This window comes from Equus caballus, chromosome 5, assembly GCF_041296265.1.
Source record: "Equus caballus isolate H_3958 breed thoroughbred chromosome 5, TB-T2T, whole genome shotgun sequence".
NCBI lineage: Eukaryota > Metazoa > Chordata > Mammalia > Perissodactyla > Equidae > Equus > Equus caballus.
The window spans coordinates 64,528,154-64,547,919 of NC_091688.1; the positions used below are offsets into that span (position 1 = coordinate 64,528,154).

Consider the following 19,766-nt stretch of genomic DNA (forward strand, 5'->3'; position numbering starts at 1 on the left):
TTCCCCATTGTGCTTCCCCACTATTCCCCATATGGGAACAATAATAGTGCTGACTTCATTGAGGACTGAGTCAATACATATAAAGCACTTAGAAGGTACGTGGCATTCAGCAAGTGATGGCTATTATCACTCTTGATAGTGGTGAGCGATTGGATGTGGGGACATAGAGGACTCCAAAGCCCACGCTCTTCCTACTGCACCACATGGCCACACTCTGCCTAGTTTTTCATTAGGGGCCCTGACACTGATCACCTCTCTCAACTGGAGGATAGATCCAATGTGTTCAACTAACCTGCAGAACCAGCTGATGTTAATGTGGTGGGGGGAGAGGTATAAAGAGAGGCTTTGAGCCACAAGCATTTGAAGTCAGACTTTCTGGAGATGATACCGCTCACAACTATTGTTTGTACCAAAGGAGGAATCTCAAGCCAGGAAAAGCTGTGAGGATGGCGCCATGGCCCACTTGTCAACAGGCAAGGTCTTGTGGCATCCCTTAGGGCCACTACTCATGGTTGTGCAAAGCGGAACTCCAGGCAGTGCCTTTCACACAGACTTTGTGAATGGAACTCCCTAGAGTTCTGCAGTGCACACCTGAACAACCGTACACTGTGGCCCTGGCACCCCTCATTCACTCAGACCATCGCTAAGAGAGAGTCACAGTCATAGCAGAGCAGTCCAGGGGAGCCTGTTTACTTAAAGAGGCTCTGCTTTTACTTTTCTACTACTGCTGCCTCCTTGCTATATAAGCTCACTGGTGCTAGAATGAACTCAACTTGAAGTGTCTGCAATTGGCAGATTTGCATGTTTCATAAATAGTGGGGTAGAAGGTTGGCCCCCAAAGAATGAACTGAATAAGAATTTCTTTGGAGTCTTGCCTCTTTCTACACCAAGGAGACAGGTTCTGGGAGGAAGTGTCCTTCATGGTCATGGGAACAAGCTTTTTCTGAAGCTCAGGTGTGGTCAGCCACCATGGGACTATGAGAGCTGCGAAAGGCAGAGGACGTACAAACTCCTCACTTCCAACACACACACACACGGCCACTGCTGAACCACAGAGCTGAGGGTGGTGCTTTATACAAGTATCAGTGTGCTCTTCCTTCCAGAAAAGATCTTAAGGCTTTCATGACCTACAGTTCAGACCCTGCTACACCTCTGCCCCATTTCCACTCCTGCAGGATTTCTGGCAGCACATCCTTAAGCAACTTTAGCAGTACAGAAGACATGGAAGCTGAGGTGAGGACCTAGAATAAAACATTCTAGAACCCTTGCATCTTGTAAGTTTGGCCTAGATGACCACAGAAGTGATGGCTTTTAAATTATTACAGTATGAAGGCATCAGAAAACAACCCGTGCTCAGCACTAAAATAAAGCCTGAGTAGTCATATGGTTTGTATTATTCCTAAATTGGTTCCAAGGGAAATTTCCTGGAGAAAGGGTTTTGTGGGTGGTGGCTCAGCTACAGAATTCCTCTGGCCCAGGCATGAAGGCACTGAGACGTTCCCAGCAGCAGCTCACAAGTCTGTCCCAGTGACAGTGGGGTAAGAGCTGCCAGTGGTTTCCCATTTTCCAATCAGTTCGCTCTAATCCCAGGCCACTTCCAAATGCATCTGCTGTGTCCCTGGGTGCCCTCAGTGGTGACAGCCCCTAAATCCCCTGCCCTGGCCTCCCAGCAGCTTTTCTTCTTTCTCTGCAGTACGGGCACAGCCCCGCAGGTGCTGACCTCACCCTCTGATTCATGTTCATCAGTCAGGTGTTGGTCTTTTTTCTGTCCCTTTCCCTAAAAAATATATTCCATCTCAGACGGTTTCCTAGGAAACCAATTCTCAAAAACACAAATAGACTAGGTGGGAAACAGAATACTCCAAAAATCCCACCTTGCAATGTTTAATAATGAAAGAACCTAATTAAAATTATGTAATTTTATGTAGTAAATTTATGTAACTAACATGTGTGGACTTTTCCTCTGCAGATTTTAAACTCATCTTTGGATCACGCCCTAAGGACGGCAACCACTTTGAAACAAACTACTGATCAAATGATTAGGACCATAGCAGAAGATCTTGCCAAAATACAGAGATGGAGGAATCAACTGAAATATTAGTTTGACGTAAGGATTAAAAAAAAAAAGCAAAGAAAATTTGACCTTCCCCAAAAAAGTATTTTATTTATAACCCAATTTTGGAAGATGACTTTCCAGAGAAAACACTAAAACCATAAGAAATGGGGGATACAAATTGCTTAAATGACAAAAAAAAAAAGGACCTCTGATTCTTAAAATCAAAATCAAGTAATTATTTTATAACAAATCTGTTATTCTTAACATAATAAAAGAAATAAAAAAATATACTTTTACCTATTAGCATGGCAAAAACTAAAGTCTGAAAAACCCAGTGTCATGGAGGATGGGAGAGACAGGTACTCTCATTCACTGCTGGTGGAAATGTAAATTGGTGCAACCTTGTTGGAAGGCAACTTGATAATATCTATCAAATTCTACAAATTCTAAAAACACTCACCCTTTGAGCAGCAATTGCGCTACTAACAATGTAGTTTATAGGTAACTCACCCAATAGGCCGTGGTATGTGTACGAGGATGGCCACTGGAGCATGACGGGAACGGCCCCCAAGAGGAACCAATCTAAATACCCCATGTGATGATTCATAAATAATGACAGGCAATCAATTAATACTCTGCAGCCACTGCAAAGAATGAGAGTGGATTACCTCAAGATAGTGAAAAGGAGCACGATGCCTAATAATATCTAGAGTGCGGCCTCATCTGCGCATGTTTTCAAAGGGCGTACATATTTTGTAGAAATATACACAAAGTATTCAGTGGACTGCTAGGAAATGGACCTGGGCATTCTGCGCGGAAGGGAGGATCTTTACTTTTCATTGACTTTCTGTACCGTATGAAATTCTTACAATACGCTATATTATAAACTGTTCAAAGATCTCCTGAAGTCAGAAATATGCAAAAACAATAGTCCTAGATTAATGAAATTTGGGGCAAAAGTGAAGACAATTCATTAAAACTACGCACCAGGGATTAAGTCAATTTACAGCATTTCTCGTAGAATGCCAGAACGAGATTTTGATTTGCTTCTTGAAGACTGATTTATAACCTCCTTAAAGACAGAGCAGCAGAATATGGCTCTTTCCCTCTTTCCCAAGGCCTCCATTGACTCCAAACACTCAACAAACGGTTTCCCAACCCCCAGAGCTTCGCCCAGTGGTAAGGAGAGTTGAATCCATTCCCACTTGAAGCTTTCCGTGGTGGCCAAGGCAGCTGCTGTTTGTCTAGCTGGCTGGAGAACGGGCTATTTTTAACTTTGGGGGTTGGAAATTGGTTTAGGGTGTCTTGAAAGAGAAAAAGCAGAGACCAGACTCAAGACACCTCTGACTTTGTAGCTAGCCTTATTTTAAGCTGTAGCACTTATTATAAGGAGGATAGTGAAGACCAGCAGTGGTAACTTAAGAGAAAAAAAGGAGCTTACACTGTGTATGTGCTAAGAGACTTCTAGAAACCTAAATTTAATCACAAGATGACAGCCTGTTTTGTGCGCTAAGCATCATTATCCTGTCCCCAAGTTTAAAATTCTACACTTCTCTGGCTTGGTTGAAGTGCTCTTATATGACTGATTAGTTCTTAACCCTTTTTGGACTCGACCCTCTTGGAGAAGCTGATGAAAGCTCTGGAGTCCCCCTCGCCCACGCTCCGCTCTCCCATGGAAGAGGGATATGTGGACACGTATGATTCCACACACAATTCTTAAAAGTTCAAGGACACCTGAAACAAATCCGTGGAACCCAGAGGTTAGAAAAAACTGCCATATATGAATGCTCCTAATCCCTTAAATTAACCCTTATAGAAAATATACTATTGTAATCATTTTTGATTTAAAAATATGGCCCACCTCTGCTTTATTAAACTGTATTCTAAATGTAACTTTACATTTCCTTGATGATTGAGGATCATTATGACAATCACTGCAACACACTTAATCCAAGAAACAGAAATAGGGCAATGTCCTCATGAAGTTCTGGAAAAGTGCTAGGCTCTGATTTACAAGGATAATTTTATATTTACTGAATCTGTAGCCTTGGCTGTCTCCTCCGTCATGCAACTTGTGTGTGTTGATTCTGAGAGACCTCTCCTCCAGTTCCGCTGCAGTAATAACCCAGAAAAGCAAGCTTATTAACTAAAAGCAGTTGGATCGCTAATGCTGAGTCAAGGGGCTCAGTGTAGACACTTTGCAGTTTCCACGGTGCAGAGGCCTCTCTGTGCTTCTTCCCGTGTGTGGCTGTGCTCCCGCTGCTCGAGGCTCCCAGGAGCCGGACAGCAGGATGAGGTGAGCCTGTGTAGAAGACCTTCACCTCTTTAAGAGAAAGTTCTGGCCATCCACTTTAGTTAACTATTATACAAACGGAAACTCATCTTTTTATCATTCCTTTCTATTGTAGTTTTTTTTTTTTTTAAGGATTGGCACCTGGGCTAACAACTGTTGCCAATCTTTGTTTTTTTTTCTGCTTTATCTCCCCAAACGCCCCCTGTACATAGTTGTATATCTTAGTTGCAGGTCCTTCTAGTTGTGAGATGTGGGACACCGCCTCAACGTGGCCTGATGAGCGGTGCCATGTCCGCACCCAGGATCCGAGCCCTGGGCCACTGCAGCGGAGCGCGCGAACTTAACCACTCGGGCATGGAGCCGGCCCCTCTATTGTAGTTTTATTGCTTATGAGTTATTTAAAATAGACCTAATTCATACTACATATCAATATATATTTATGTATATTTAATACCCAAAATGTTGTTTTGGTAGTAGGAATTCTACTGTGGGAGGGAGAAATTTCTTGCTCCTTTGATTTTAAAACAATCTCCGTGCGTGCTGCTGGGATTCACGAGGGTACAAACACCAAGAGCAGAACTGAGTGATGGAGGTGTCACGTCTTACAAAGGAAACTGCTAGGAGCTGGGCCTTTTGGGCTCAAATCCAAGAATTTTTTTCTGTGTGAACTGTTGCTGTGAACTTTTGTGTGTGAACCATTATATTTTGTAAATATGGCTGAATAATGTGAATCCACTATATTTTATAAACCAAGCACATTTCAACAGGAAGCAAAACTGTGCTTCCAAGATAGGGAGTGAATGGTTTCAGTTAGTTGCAACAACAAAAAAGTCTTTTTTGGGGTCTTGATATCAGGATCTGTAATTGCTAATCATGAACGGAGAATCAGCTTATACTAGGAATTTATGTGAGACGACCTCTTACGTCTTCAAATTCAGTAAGAGATTTAGGAAACAAAGGTCTCTCCAACGATAAGCCTGAAATATACAATGTAGGTCTCAAAGGATCTCCTATCAGTGTGAGGGGGAAAGTGATCACTGGGGTGTGAAGTGACTGAGTGAATGGACCACTGTTTGCTGTCACCACACTTTTGCTTCCATTTGTCACATTATTCTAAATCTCTGTTCCAGACGTGTACTAACCCTGGACAGATAGTTACCAAGGCATAGAAGGATCTGAGACAAAACGCAGACACTAAAAATTAACCCTCTCGTTAGCAATGTACTGTTCTTATGCTCGATATGCAAAGAGAGCTGTTTATTAATGTCAAGCCTTCCTCTCCACATACACAGCCAGGTTAAATTACATAGCCTCTTTGTGCCTTAATCTCCTCCGCTTTAAAACAGAGATAATAACAATAGCACCTATCCTCACAGGATTAAATGGGGTAATATAAGCACTTAAAAATGGGGCCTGGCACATACAAAGCACTAACTAAGCATTTTCATGTTATTATTTTATTATCATTACTTAGTAAAATACCAAGTTATGAAATTAATATGTCAAAAGCACTAATTTTTCCATATATAAAAAATCTGTTTGAAAAGAATAACACCAAAAAAAGATCCAGTTCACATGGAACCACAAAAGACATTATGGCAATGTGCAGGACCTATATGAAGAAAACGAAGATTCTGAAGGTCATAAAGATTTAGGTAATTGAAAAGACATTCCATACTCCTGAACATCAAGTTTCAAAATGATAAAGATGTCCTTTTTTCCTGACTTAACCTATAAATTTACTGTAAACCTAATGAAAATACCAAAATACTTCTGGTATTAACAAATGACACTAAAATTCATTTAGAAAAATGCAGTAGCCAGAAAATTTCGGAAAAATGACAGTAATTTAGGTGAGGGTGGAGTAGAGATTACGTTCATCACATATCAAAAACACCATGAATTAAAATAGGGAAAAAGAAATACAAACTGTAGGTCAATAAAACAAAATCCAGAAAAACACCAAACTATAAATACAAATATAAATTTAGACCAAAATGTAAATACTATGATAAAGGTAGCATTTCAGATTAGTTGGGGAAAGAGGGTTACCCAGTAAAATCTGGTACGGCATCTGGCTGTTTAGAAAGAAATTATGCCAGCTCCCTGTGCAATACTGGATCAGTCAGGGCTCACGGTAGGAACAGAAACTCTTCTCAGATACTGCAAGCAGAGAGGGATTTAATAGAGAATTAAGTCCTTAAAAATCATGGAAAAAGTTGTAGGGGCAGAAACTTGGGGCCACTATGGTTTTAGACTCAGTCATATCGCTATCTGCGATCCAGGGAACAGGAAGCTAGCGCTGCTGACACCACATTGCCTCACACCATGAAGCAGGTGACAGACACTAACTCGGAGTCTGGTTGCTGCCAACAACTCCCCTGGGCAGGAGCGTGTCCACTGCCACAGCCACGGGAGACGGCCTCTGCCTCCTTTCTACCTTCCAGATCTTTACCAAATGCAAACCACCGGCAGAATCTAACCTGTTTAGAATTCTACTTAGCTTTGAGTCTGCAAAACTTCATTTTTAGCCTTTCATGCCTGTGGTAAGAGATGGGGAGGCATGGGACATAATAATGTCAAGTGCTAAGAGACGATATCTAGCTTACAGCCTCACACTACAATCAGTTCCACATGGAAGCTACCTGCAAAAAATAAAAATGAACCTATCAAAATGTTCTAGAAGAAACAACGGGTGAATTTATAATCTTGGCTGCAAAAGGTATTTCTAAGTACAACATAAAGTTCAGAGGCCGAAAAGGAAAAGCGATGAAAAGTGATCTACATAAAAATTAAAAATGGTGATGTCCATCAGTATTTTAAATGCACAAATACTCTGACCAGAAATGTCACTGCTAGAAGTTTATATTATAGAAATATCGTGTAAGTTTGCAAAGGTATGTACCCAAACAACGCAGCATTATCTGTTAAGAGCAAAATCCTGAAGACGAGTGATATATAAAATTATGATGTATCATATAACAGAATACCATGAGGCCAGGTAAAAGGAGAGATTTGAAATGAGGTATTCTCTTTGTGTATCACACGTGCTCAGATGTGTAACATGTGTTCCCTTTGTGCAACATATGTACAGACACATCTTATCCAATTGTATACAAATATACTATTTTTTTAAAGTCAGCAGGGGTTAACTTGGTGGGAAGATTATGGTGCATTCTTTTCCTTCTTTGTAACTCTCTGATTTAGAACTTTTAAACTTTCCAACTTCCCCTTCCTCCCCCATAAAAAAAAAAGATAATTTTTGTAACTTATATATTTATTTTCTCTTAGAATGTTTGTGATTATTTTTGGTTTTCTAATTTAAACATACATGATTTCAAAATTATATAAAATTGTGTTCTTTAGGAGTATCTAGCAAGATAGTATACATTGTGAAATCATTCTATTTCTACTAATGACTGAATTATTTTACACATAAAAGAAATTAGGAATTTCAGTTGAAAGAAAAACTGCACTTACAGGAAATCATTCTATCATACATACACATTTACAGTTTTTACTTTTACAACCTTTTCATTTAAAAATTCTTTTCCCAAAAACTATACTTTAGCATAAGACAGATAAGTATCTAACAAGTAATTAGTATGTACATAGGTGGCTGTGACCTGCAACTCTAATATATTCTGTTCCAAAGGTGAAAAAATTTCCTTCTACAAAGCATTTTAACATTTCTTCTCATCATCTACAAAGCAGCAGCAATATTTAAATTATTAAAAATGGCAAATCCAATGACAGGTAATCATAAACAGTGCCTTAAGAAATATATGTGAAAAATCATTACTCCATAAAATATTTACATTGGTTAAATTACATGATAGCAACTTATCTTGATCTAGTTTAGTTGAATATATGAATAAGAATTTCCAAAAAGAAAAAAAGCTATTCATCCTTAATAAAGGAGAGTTTATCCTTGGATTTATTCAGCATCTTTATATCATCCAACAGCTTTTTGGGTGTTAAAATATGAGTAGAACCTGGTAGGGGAAAAGATAAATTTTCAAAGGTCAGCAGTTAAATCAACTTTCACTGGCTAACTGTATTGTCCTTCAAATAAGTAAAATGCAGTAGCTTGGGGCAATTTAACAAAATTTCTATAGGACAGCTTCCTGAAAGCTGCCTATACTATATTTCAATCCTTCCTCTCCATTGAGCATGCTCAGTAAGTCTTCAGACACACTGCCCACTCCTAGTGCTTTGTCTACTTTGTGCTATATACTGATGCACTGAAGAGCAAAATTAGTCACTCTATCCTCCTGACAGAACAGGAAGAGTCACTTCAGTCAGAGAACTGCTCAGCAGCGCTGCAAACCCAGGCTCATACAAATGCTGCACCTCTGCACGTCAGGAGAGCTTACGTACCAGTGGCTTCGACTGAAATTCTTTTTTTTTTTTAAGGAAAGGATTTTTTTTTCCTGCTTTTTCTCCCCAAATCCCCCCAGTACATAGTTGTATATTTTAGCTGTGGGTCCTTCTAGTTGTGGCATATGGGACGCTGCCTCAACATGGCCTGATGAGAGGTGCCATGTCTACAACCAGGATCCGAACTGGCGAAACCCTGGGCCACTGAAGCGGAGCGCGCGAACTTAACCACTCAGCCACGGGGCTGGCCCATGACTGAAATTCTTAAAATTAAATTCCATACAGGCCTTGCCAATGTCAGGTCCACATTCACAAAAAAATTCTAAATATTTCTGTAGTAGAAATGTATTTCTCTCTCAAAAATCATTTAATGATGAGAACAAGAAAAGTATGGAACATTATGTTTTAAAGGACATATTTAATAATATTTAAAGAATACAATATTTTGAAGCTCATTCCCTCAAAATTAGAATATTTAAAAATAAAATTATCAAAAGCGTCAACCAGGAAAAAACTCTAGGACATCAGATAAAAGACATTATGACTAAAAAAGGTTTTTTTGCATGCAACAATTTAGTCCTAAATGTAAAATATAAAGTTTTACTTATATATTTTTGCATTTAGAGTTTAAAAAAATAGAAAAGAGGAAAGCAAAAGTCTTACCAATAATAACCTCACAGGATTTATGTGCCTGAGAAACTTCATAAGCACAACGCATTTCAGAGTACGTAATTCCTCCAATTACAAAGACAATCAGCTTTGATCCAGTTTTTCGGTCCTCTAAATAACTAGCTCTGGGCTTCTGGCGAGCACTAAAAAATAAAAAACATAAATGTGTTAAAAACATTCCCAAAGCCACACTGCTTGCAGACCTTTTAAAAAGCCTAACTCAAGCAAGCTCAAATTGGGCTCCAATTACACTGATTTTTAAGGAAATGACTTCACTATGATATGACCGGAGCACCACGGATTAGGCAGGACAGCTGCACTTCAAGTTTGTTTTGATCTGATAGTGTGAACAACTCACTCATAATCTAGCTCAGTATTTTCACCTATAAAAGAAAGCTAACACCCTCTCTTATTTATTTCATATGAAGAAATAATATACTTGAAAAGTCTATAACTGCTTGAAGTTAAAAAAAGGGGGGAGAGGGGAGTGGCACTGAAACAAGAGAGTTTTAAAGACGTGCAGACGGGGCACAGGTACAGATGGGAGCCGACGTGGTGCTGGGACGTCCCTTGCTGGAATCAGTCAAGTATGACGGCAGGAGACACTGAAGACATATCTGCACTCCCATGTTCACTGCAGCATTGCTCACAAGAGCCAAGATATGGAAACAACCTAAGTGTCCACTGGCAGACAAATGGATAAAGAAAATGTGGTGTATATACACAATGGATATTATTCAGCCTTAAAAAAGAAGGAAATCCTGCCATTTGCAACAACATCGATGAACCTGGAGGACATTCTGCCAAGTGAAGTCAGTCAGACTCAGAAAGACAAATACTGCATGACCTCACTTACATGTGGAACCAAAAACAGTCAAACTCAGAAGCAGAGAACAGAATGCTGGTTGCCAGGGGATGGGGGGAGGAAGAAATGAGGTGATATTGGTAAAAGGGCAGTTTCAGTTATACGAGATGAGTAATTTCTGGAGATCTAATGTACAGCATGGTGACTAAAGTTAACAAAACTGTATTTATACTTGAAATTTGCTAAGAGAGTAAATCTTAAATTAAGTCATCTCACCACACACACACACACAAAGAAAGAAAATGGTAATTATGTGGAGGTGAGAGATATATTAATTAGCTTGTGATGACAATTTCATAATATGTATGTATCAGAACATCAAGCTGTGCACCTTAAACATATTCAATGTTATTAAGTCAATTATACCTCAATAAAGTTGCTAAAAAAAAAAGAATTTCACCCGGTTTCAACTCTGTTGGGGGGGGAGGATTTACCTATTACTTTTACTTTTCTCATTTCTATTGCATTAATTTTACCTGTTTATCTTTACTATAATTTCCCTCTTTCTAGTTTGTTTTCTTCTTACTGGGTTTCAACTCTGACTCCTTCTAATTCAATATGAGTTTCAGCAAGTTACTTACCCTCTCTCTTAACCTCAAGGATTGTTTTCAGGACTAAACAGAATAATTTACAGAATACACTAAGTATGGAATCTGGTACCAGAAAAGCACTCAACAAACAGTAGCCATTATCTCTACCATTTCCTCCCTGAGATTGCTCTAGATCTGCACTGTCCAATACAGTAACCACCACCCACATGATGCTATTTAAATTTAAATTAATTAAAATTAAATACAATTAAAAATTCACTTCCTCAGTCACACTAGCCACATATCAAGTGTTCAATAGCTACATTGAACTAGTGGCTACCACACTGGACAGTACAGACACAGAACATTTCCTTCACTGCTTCAGTTCTACTGGATAGCACTGCTCTAGATCATAGGAATCACTTTTTCTTTCTTTTTTTTTAATTTATTTTTTTGAGGAAGATTAGCCCTGAGCTTACATCTGCTGCATATCCTCCTCTTTTTGTTGAGGAAGACTGGCCCTGACCTAACATCCGTGCCCATCTTCCTCTACTTTATATGTGGGACGCCCACCACAGCATGGCTTGCCAAGCGGTGCCATGTCTGCATCTGGGATACGAACCGGCGAACCCCAGGCCGCCGAAGCAGAATGTGCAAACTTAACCGCTGCACCACCAGGCTGGCCCTCTTTCTTTATTTTTTTTAAGCTTCAGTGCATATTGTGTATCCTAGTTGTTAGTTTAGTTCTCTATGTGAGCTGCCACCACAATATGACAACTCACAGATAGGTGGTGTGGTTCCATGACCGGGAACCAAACCTGGGCCGCGATGGTGAAAGCCAGACTCTTAACCAGCAGACCACCAGGGCTGGCTCAGGAACCACTTTCTTGTTCCCATACCCCACTGGTCAAAATTCTTAGCTTTTATTTGAAGAGTAAACAAATATTTCAAAATAAACATTTATGTACATCTATTAAAAACATATTAGTTTATAAATTATATATGTGTATCAGTATATAAATAAAGTTTAATTTATCCCTTTTTTAGGTAAAAATAAGTACCCAATAGATCATCCTGTTACCCACTTTGAAAACCATGTCCTAGGTGACCACGAATGCTACAATGTGGGACCCAACAGTGAACTTTCAACAATGTCTTAGTCCAGCATTTGGAATGATAACTTTCATCTACCATCTTAAGGAATGACAAGGCAGTAAACAACAGGAAAAAGTAAAGAGAATTAGTAGCTGGTTTTGAAAGATAAAAGAGGAACAAGATACATTCTTGGTTCTCATACAAAATAAATCAAGGACATACTAAAAGTGCTACTTTGGTTTAAAAACCTTTCCAAAGAGAGAGAGAGTAAGAAAGCAAAAGAAAAGGAGATAATACTACTCAAAACAAGTATGTGATTCTAACAATTTTTAAACTTCTGAATAGCAATTTTAGGCCAATGGGATTATATTTAATTTGTTTCATATACATGTGTAAGAACTGTGCTAGTGTTTTATACTCTGAGAGATACAAAAATAATGACTAAATCCCTAGGTCCTGAAAATCTCACTCGGGAAAGTTCCTAGAAGTATTAGTTAAAATAAGAGCAAACATCTTTTTAAAACCACAGCTGAAAGTAAACAAGTAAGAGAAATCTCCAAGAGCCAGCAGTAAAAAGGAAGAGAAAAACTGGAGTAGTGGGGCCAGCCCGGTGGTACAGCGGTTAAGTTCACACGTTCTGCTTCGGTGGCCTGGGGTTCACCGGTTCGGATCCCGGGTGCAGACGTGGCACCGCTTGGCAAGCCATGCCGTGATAGGTGTCCCACACAGAAAGTAGAGGAAGATGAGCATGGATGTTAGCTCAGGGCCAGTGTTTCTCAGCAAAAAGAGAAGGATTGGCAGCAGTTAGCTCAGGGCTAATCTTCCTCAAAAACAAACAAACAAACAAACAAAAAACTAGAGTAGTAAATTGAGCTGAGGCTTGGTCTGCCTCATGGAGTGTTAGTCTAATCTAGGCAAACACATGGCTTGGGTGTTTACCTGTTTAATGAACAAAGAAGACACAGCCTTAGGTACTGTGCAAGGTAGGGACTGGGAGTCTGCAATAAGGTCGGGACACCCTCAAAAGCAAGGGGAGAGGCAGCCCTGATGGTCTAGTGCTTAAAGTTCGGCATGCTCCACTTGGGTGGCCCAGGTTTGGTTCCCAGGCACAGAATCACATCACTTGGCTGTCAGTAGCCGTGCTCTGGCAGCAGCTCACACAGAACAACTAGAAGGACTGTCAACTAGAATATGAACTATGTCCTAGGGCTGTGGGGGAAAAAAAAGAGAGGAAGATTGGCAACAGGTGTTAGCTCAGGGCCAATCTTTTCTGGGGAGGAGGAAGCAAGGGGAGACCACGAAGAAGCTTCTCCCAATAATTGCAACACAGGCCTTTCTGAGAAATTAACATATAAAAGAAAAAGTCTCTAACCCCAGCAGAAGCAAACACAAAACCTCTCTGAAGGCACCCACTTCTCAACCCTGGCTACTGGAATAAGCTCAGAATCCAAAATTACATGAAACACGTAAGACTCTACCATCGACAAACCCACACTGAAGGAACTTCTAAAGGATATACGTCAGAAAAGAAGGTAACTGAGCCCAAAAAAGGTGATGTGAGGAGCAGTGGTGAGCAATAACTGGTTAATACACACACACAACTAAAAAAGATAATAAAGCTCATCATTAATTTGGGAAGCAAAAAAGATATAAGTTGAGCAAAACTAAAGTATTAAGATAACATTTAAGGGGTGTTATGTCAAATTCATAACAATTTGAATTAAGTTGTTCTAAGGTTCTTGTATTGCTCAAGAGGAGGGCAAAGATACTAATTAAACTCCTACTTTGTCGAGTCAAAGTAGTATACTAAAATTCTAAGGCTAACTGCTACAAAAATACAAATAGGCTATATAACTTCCCAACCAGCAGAAAAGGAAAAAATAAAGCAAAAGAATCAGTCATCATTTGAAAACAGATACTCAAATACACATGAATGTACAAGAATGCTCACTGCATACTGTTTGTCATGGCACCAGCTTTGATACAGCCTAAATTATCATCTTGTGGAAAACAGACGAATAAACTGTAATACTTATAAGAATACACCAACCAGCAGTGAAAATCTATACATGTATGAATCTGGGATAAATTTCACAAACATAATGTTGAGGAGAACAAAAAAACCATGTTGCAGGAGGACACAGAATATGACACCATTTACATTAAGTTTAAAAACATAACTGCAGAGAGAACTTGTGGTCGTGGTGGAATGAGCTGGTCAGGAGACTCCCCTCTAAGAAAACAAGTGTAAACCTGGAGGAAACTGGGGGAAAAAACCATTTCAGGTCAACTGGAAATCAACTACAGGCAGACAACAAATTAAGCAGCGTTTACTCTTGAATATATGCTAGCATATCAAGTAAGAATGGTGGTGGTGACTAAATGACCTTCTAGCTTGAGGCTACACCCAACCTCCACTGTTCCTCCAACTCAGTTGGCAAAAATTATAGCTTTATTGACTTGAGACTAGCTGTGAAAATCAGCAGCTTTACCGCCAGAGGTGGAAGACTTGATTCAAGGTAGGGTGGGAGAGGGAATACGAAATCCTGCAGCTCTGCTGGTTAAAAGTTGTGGCCCTGAGCCAACCCTGATGGCCTAGTGCTTAAAGTTTGGCATGCTCCACTTCAGCGGCCCGGTTCAGTTCTCAGGTGTGGAACCACACCCACGTCTGTCAGTTGCCATGCTGTGGCGGCAGCTCACACAGAAGAATTAAAAGGACCTACAATTAGAACATACAACTATGTCCTGGGGCTTTGGGGAGGGTCAAAAAAAAAAAGAGAGAGGAAGATTGGTAACAGATGTTAGCTCAGGGCAAATCTTTCCCAGCAAGAAAAAAAAAAAGGTGGACCTGGTTCAGAACAGAAAGACCTGCAGCTTTGGTAGACCAACATTTCAGTCCCAGTTTTGGGTAGGCAGCAAATCAGCCAGAAACTTAATGGGGAAATTCTGGAAGTAAGAAAGCCAAAGAAGGCAAGGACAAGCTCTCCACACACCTTACGTGACTGCTAAACTATGCATGTGGGGGAAAAGCCTGAGAGAGTCAGGGAGAAAAGTGAAAAAAAAAAAGAAAGGGGGACTCAAGAACTGACTGTGACTTGGAAGGCATTTCTTTTTTATGTGGGCTGCCACCACAGCATGGGTACCGACGAGTTGTATAGGTCTGTACCCAGGAACAGAACCTGGGCCACGAAAGTGGAGTGGCCTGACCTCAACCACTAAACCACAGGGCTGGCCCCTGGAATGCATTTCCTTTTTTTTTTTTAAGATTTAATTTTTTCCTTTTTCTCCCAAAGCCCCCCAGTACATAGTTGTGTATTTTATTTTAGTTGTGGGTCCTTCTAGCTGTGGCATGTGGGATGCTGCCTCAGCGTGGCCTGATGAGCAGCGCCATGTCTGTGCCCAGGATCCGAACCTGGGAAACCCTTGGCCACCGAAGCAGAGCATGCAAACTTAACCACTAAGCCATGGGGCCAGCCCCCTGGAATGCATTTCTTAATCCACACTCAGCTTGATCAGCAGAGGATGGAAGCTTTACAGGCTCAAGCTATCTAAACACAACCTCTGCCCAGATAACTGGCTGACCTCAAACTACAGAGACACACGGGCAACGACTAGAAGACAAGCCAAAAAATTAAAATTAAAAAAAACCTCAACAATGACATCAGTGGCTACAAACTGCAGGGGAGAATAATTTCACAGCTTAAGTCCGCATGAGTTATAAAAACAAAAAACAATTTAGTGTTGCTATAATACATTATCAAAAAGGTCCACTTTTCACCTAAAAATTAGTAGATATGCAAATAAATAGTAAAGTGTGACCCACACTTTGGAAAAAAGTAATCAATAGAAACTGACCCTGGGTGGACCCAGATCTAGGATCTCACAGACTTCAAAGCAACTATGATAAATATGATCAAAGAATTAAAGAAAATAATAGGGAATCTCAAAAGAGAAAAGAAAATAAAAAAAAAAAAGGAAATTCTAAATGTGAAAGGTATGATAACTGCAATGAAAAATTCACTCAACTGCTGAACTCAACAGCAGATTTGAGATGTCAGAAGAAAGAATCAGAGAACAGGAAGACAGATCAACAGACATTACCACAGCTGGAGAACAGAAAGAAAGACGATGAAAGTAAACAGAGCTGCAATAACCTACGAAAACAACGTCAAACCGTCCAACACGTACGTAATGGGAGTTTCAAAGGGAGAGGAGAGAGACACAAATGGCAGAAAACAATTTGGAAGAAATAATGCGTGAAAACTTTCCAAATTTGATGAAAAGCATTAACCTGTAGATCCAGGAAACTCAACAAACCCCAGACAGAATAAACACAAAGAGAATTCCACCTAGACACATAGTTAAACTGCTGAAAGCCGAAGACCAAGAGAAAATCCTGCAAAACACAACTCTATACATCATTTAGACACAAATATATGCAGAAAACGTATAAAGATATATAGGTGAATGACAACCATCAAATTCAGGACAGGGAAGGAAGGGAGAATAACAAAACCAGAGAGTGACTTACAGGAAGCTTGAATTATATTTATAATGACTCATTTCTTAATCTGGACACTAAGTACAGGGTATGCATTAGAATATTCTCTATAGCTTTCTGAATGTTCCAAATATTTCACCACAAAAAAATTATCAAAGAAGGATTAGAATGTCTTCTGCTATGTGAAGAAAAAAGAGACAAAGGGGAAATCTTCTTTTTTAGTTTCATGAAAATATTTTTTTTATAATAAAACATATTTTTATATTACTTACCTGGACTCATTTACACAGGTTACAGTTAAAGAAAAACTGCTTCTTAAGTGACTATGTGCTTCAAGGAGAGTTGCCAATGTAAGAGTGCCTTTCAATTATTAGTCTGCAACATCACAATGAAAACTTCACTCACTTTCAATTATAGGTTTTACCTTACAGCTCCTGAGCCATTCCATACTGCGGGACACTGGGAACAATATGGCCATTCTTTTGAATCTAATCTATTATCAATGGCATCCTAGGGAAGAAAAGAGTTAAAACCATCAAGAAAGCGTTGTAAATTCCAGGATTTTGTCTGTCTTGCATAAAACTCAAAACTTGTATTTATAACTAAAGAACATAAGGATATATAAATATTCAATAAAATAAGGTCAGTCCTCTCTTTGAAATTCACAAATCTTACTTGATTCAAAAATTAATGCAATCATTTACTTATTTATTAAACCAATATTGATTGCATGCCTTTATCTCTTCATTTGGAGCGTCCCCACATTGGTGTAAGAATTCTGGGCGCCTTACCAGGACCTTTATCTCCAGAGTGCTAGGGGTTTCTAAATACCACCCTAGTCCTGACACACCTCTTAGGCTCCTGGAGAGTCTAAAGCAGTAGCTTTAAAATAGGATGTGCATGCCTGGACTAGAGGTATTCAAGACAATCCAATGGAATGAGGAAAGTTTTCCTTTTCACTTCATTTTAAAAATTTTCCTCTTTTTTAGGGTTACATTTTATGACATACTTATGTGTATGGATATATTGTATACACAGATTGTGTTTTATTAATACAGTAATATATAGTTTATAAATAAATAGTCATATACTGTAGGTTCACATTCACATTTTTTATGATTAAGTGTCCAGGATCAAAAACGTTTGGAGACCACTGCTTTACAGCATGGTAGTACAAATGGGCATAAGGAGTGGGCAAAAGGTACTCAGTAGTCCAAGAATATTTCAATGAGACTGCAAGAAGCGAACAAACCAAGTTTCAGGAGAAATCCTGAAGGCCTTAGGCTGCTACTGAGCCAAAAGTGGATTTTCTGAGTTTAACATGCAAATTCCTGTTAAAGGATTTGAGAAAGTCAATTCTTATTTTTAAAATACTAGCCAAGAAAAGCTACTTAGTTCTACATCCTTGTTATGGGTAAAGAAAAAAAATCTTATGTTGCAGAAAACAAAGTCTAAATTCTTTAAATTTTTCACCTATGATTAATTAAGCATGTGTGAATGACAAAATTAGCCAAGCAAAACAGAAAAATTATAGTAATAAACTATACACAATTAGTTCCCAAAGGAAAGTAGAAACTGGGGTTTAAGCCCAAGGAAAACCGGAATAAACGGAACTATATGATTATGACTGAAGAATCAACGTCATGATTTTGAGTTCATAATGCAATTTTTAGTAGTTCATTTTCCAATTTCCTCTAATGGAATAGTATTTTCTCAAAGCAAAGAGTACTGAAGACATCAACCATCTGGATCTAACAGCAAACTACAATGAGGTTTACATTTTAATCACAAATACATTTCCAAGAATACTGGAGTCTAACTTTCTAATAGAGGTCACATACAAATGTTATTTGTTGAACTTTCATTCAAACAATTATTTATATTTCTGTTACATACAGTTATTTAAAACAATGGCAGCTTTTTTTCCAAAAAGGACACGTGTGCTCATTTCTTTCTTTATTGTGAGGCAGTCAGTGGAGTGAGTCTGTCTGAAGTTTTCAAGGAAAGGGTCTTCAAGAGTTTGTTTCTTCCCTTGACCCCAGATACAGTCTTCTTTTGTGAACCCTCCCAGAGCTGCCGAAAATTCCTGACCCACAGATATGCTCAGACGGACAGACAAATATACCAAGAGTAAAGAACACTCAGCAGAAGGGCACTTGGGGTATAGGTAAAATTTAATGACTCTTACCTCCAAAATATCTTTGATAAAAGGCGTCCATCGAGAGAGTTGAAAAGTTTCTTCTGCAGATCGATCCTTTCTTAATGGTTTGCTTTGTTGAGACTAATGTCATTAGAGGAAAAAAATTAAAAACCACTAATTTTATTTAATGATAGTCTCTTATTAACTCTTCTAACAAAGATATTTAATTTACAGCAAAGACTATGTTTATTTGACTCAAAACTAAGAGTGGACATGTCTACTCAAAAAATGTGAATAGGTGTGGTCACATAACTTCACCGAACAGTATTTTGTGCTTTAATGATAAAACTTATAATAGTATAAGAAAATACGTTTACTCAAAATGCTATAAAACTCGGAAAAGAGTAAGATTCTAAACAGAGTTCTTTCAAAATTTGCTATAAATGAATGATAAAGAGAATAGCATAAATAGCAAATTACAACAGAAGCTGTAAGATATAAATCCACTAGAAAAATGTATTTGTCGAAATTACTTGTATATGGAAAACAAAATTTTAAACTTTTTACTTACAATTCTATAGAATGAAATCAAGAAGACTGTCCACATGGATTTCCATATAAGAAAATGTATTTAATGCAAACAACCACATACGCATATATATTAGTGTAAACAGAATGTAAGATTTCTTACTGGGGGGACAATGGGAACACCCAGGTAACTCCAGTTACGAATCATGTCACTTTCATTTTCTATCTTTACATTCTGGATCAACCTGTCCAAATTTTCTTCCGTAGTTCCTAAGATAAGTAAAAGTATGAGTGCACAGTCAGATAATTGCTACCACAATCATTTCTAGGTCTTAGGTAGTAACCATAAATGAAGTTTTTTAGATAAAAAGCAAACATTTAAATTACATACCCTTCAGTCTTCTCCCAATTTCTTACCTTTCCTTTTATTTATCTTAACCAACTTCAGCTAACTGAACTTTCTAAGATTCTCTATGATCAACAGCAAATCACTTATTATACAGTGCTTTTAGAGCTGTGCATTTTACTATATTCAGGAAAATAAACAAAAATCTCCATTACCATTAATACTGAAGATATAAAGTAGGATTGCTCTTATTTTATCATAATTATCATGATTTTTGTTGAGTAGAACTGGAAGGAGTACTCGCATAGAATCTTTCACCTTCTGTCCTTCTGCATCAGTTCCAAGTGCCAAGTCCTTAATGAA

The 19,766-nt window shown here is 38.7% G+C and overlaps 2 protein-coding genes across 13 annotated transcripts in view; one reads left to right on the forward strand and one right to left on the reverse strand.

The window, feature by feature from the left end:
• Positions 1–2,137, forward strand: part of AKNAD1 (AKNA domain containing 1) — a 57,540-nt gene extending 55,403 nt beyond the window's left edge. For 5 of the 10 annotated variants that reach the window (XM_070268596.1, XM_070268592.1, XM_070268591.1 and 2 more), the window contains 2 exons: positions 1,176–1,233; positions 1,970–2,137. In XM_070268596.1, the coding sequence (XP_070124697.1) occupies positions 1,176–1,233; positions 1,970–2,101 (190 nt within the window). In that variant the 3' untranslated portion in view covers positions 2,102–2,137. Of the gene's footprint in view, positions 1–1,103; positions 1,234–1,969 lie in introns of all 10 variants that reach the window. The other 5 variants (XM_070268590.1, XM_023641507.2, XM_070268589.1 and 2 more) reach the window with 1 other exon arrangement.
• A 5,471-nt stretch (positions 2,138–7,608) lies between these two features.
• The window catches only part of STXBP3 (syntaxin binding protein 3), a 61,850-nt gene continuing 49,692 nt past the window's right edge, over positions 7,609–19,766 (reverse strand). For all 3 annotated transcript variants that reach the window (XM_023641515.2, XM_070268600.1, XM_070268599.1), the window contains 6 exons: positions 19,619–19,757; positions 19,221–19,327; positions 18,578–18,670; positions 16,814–16,899; positions 9,393–9,541; positions 7,609–8,344 (listed from right to left, as the gene is read on the reverse strand). In XM_023641515.2, the coding sequence (XP_023497283.2) occupies positions 8,250–8,344; positions 9,393–9,541; positions 16,814–16,899; positions 18,578–18,670; positions 19,221–19,327; positions 19,619–19,757 (669 nt within the window). In that variant the 3' untranslated portion in view covers positions 7,609–8,249. The remainder of the gene's footprint in view (positions 8,345–9,392; positions 9,542–16,813; positions 16,900–18,577; positions 18,671–19,220; positions 19,328–19,618; positions 19,758–19,766) is intronic.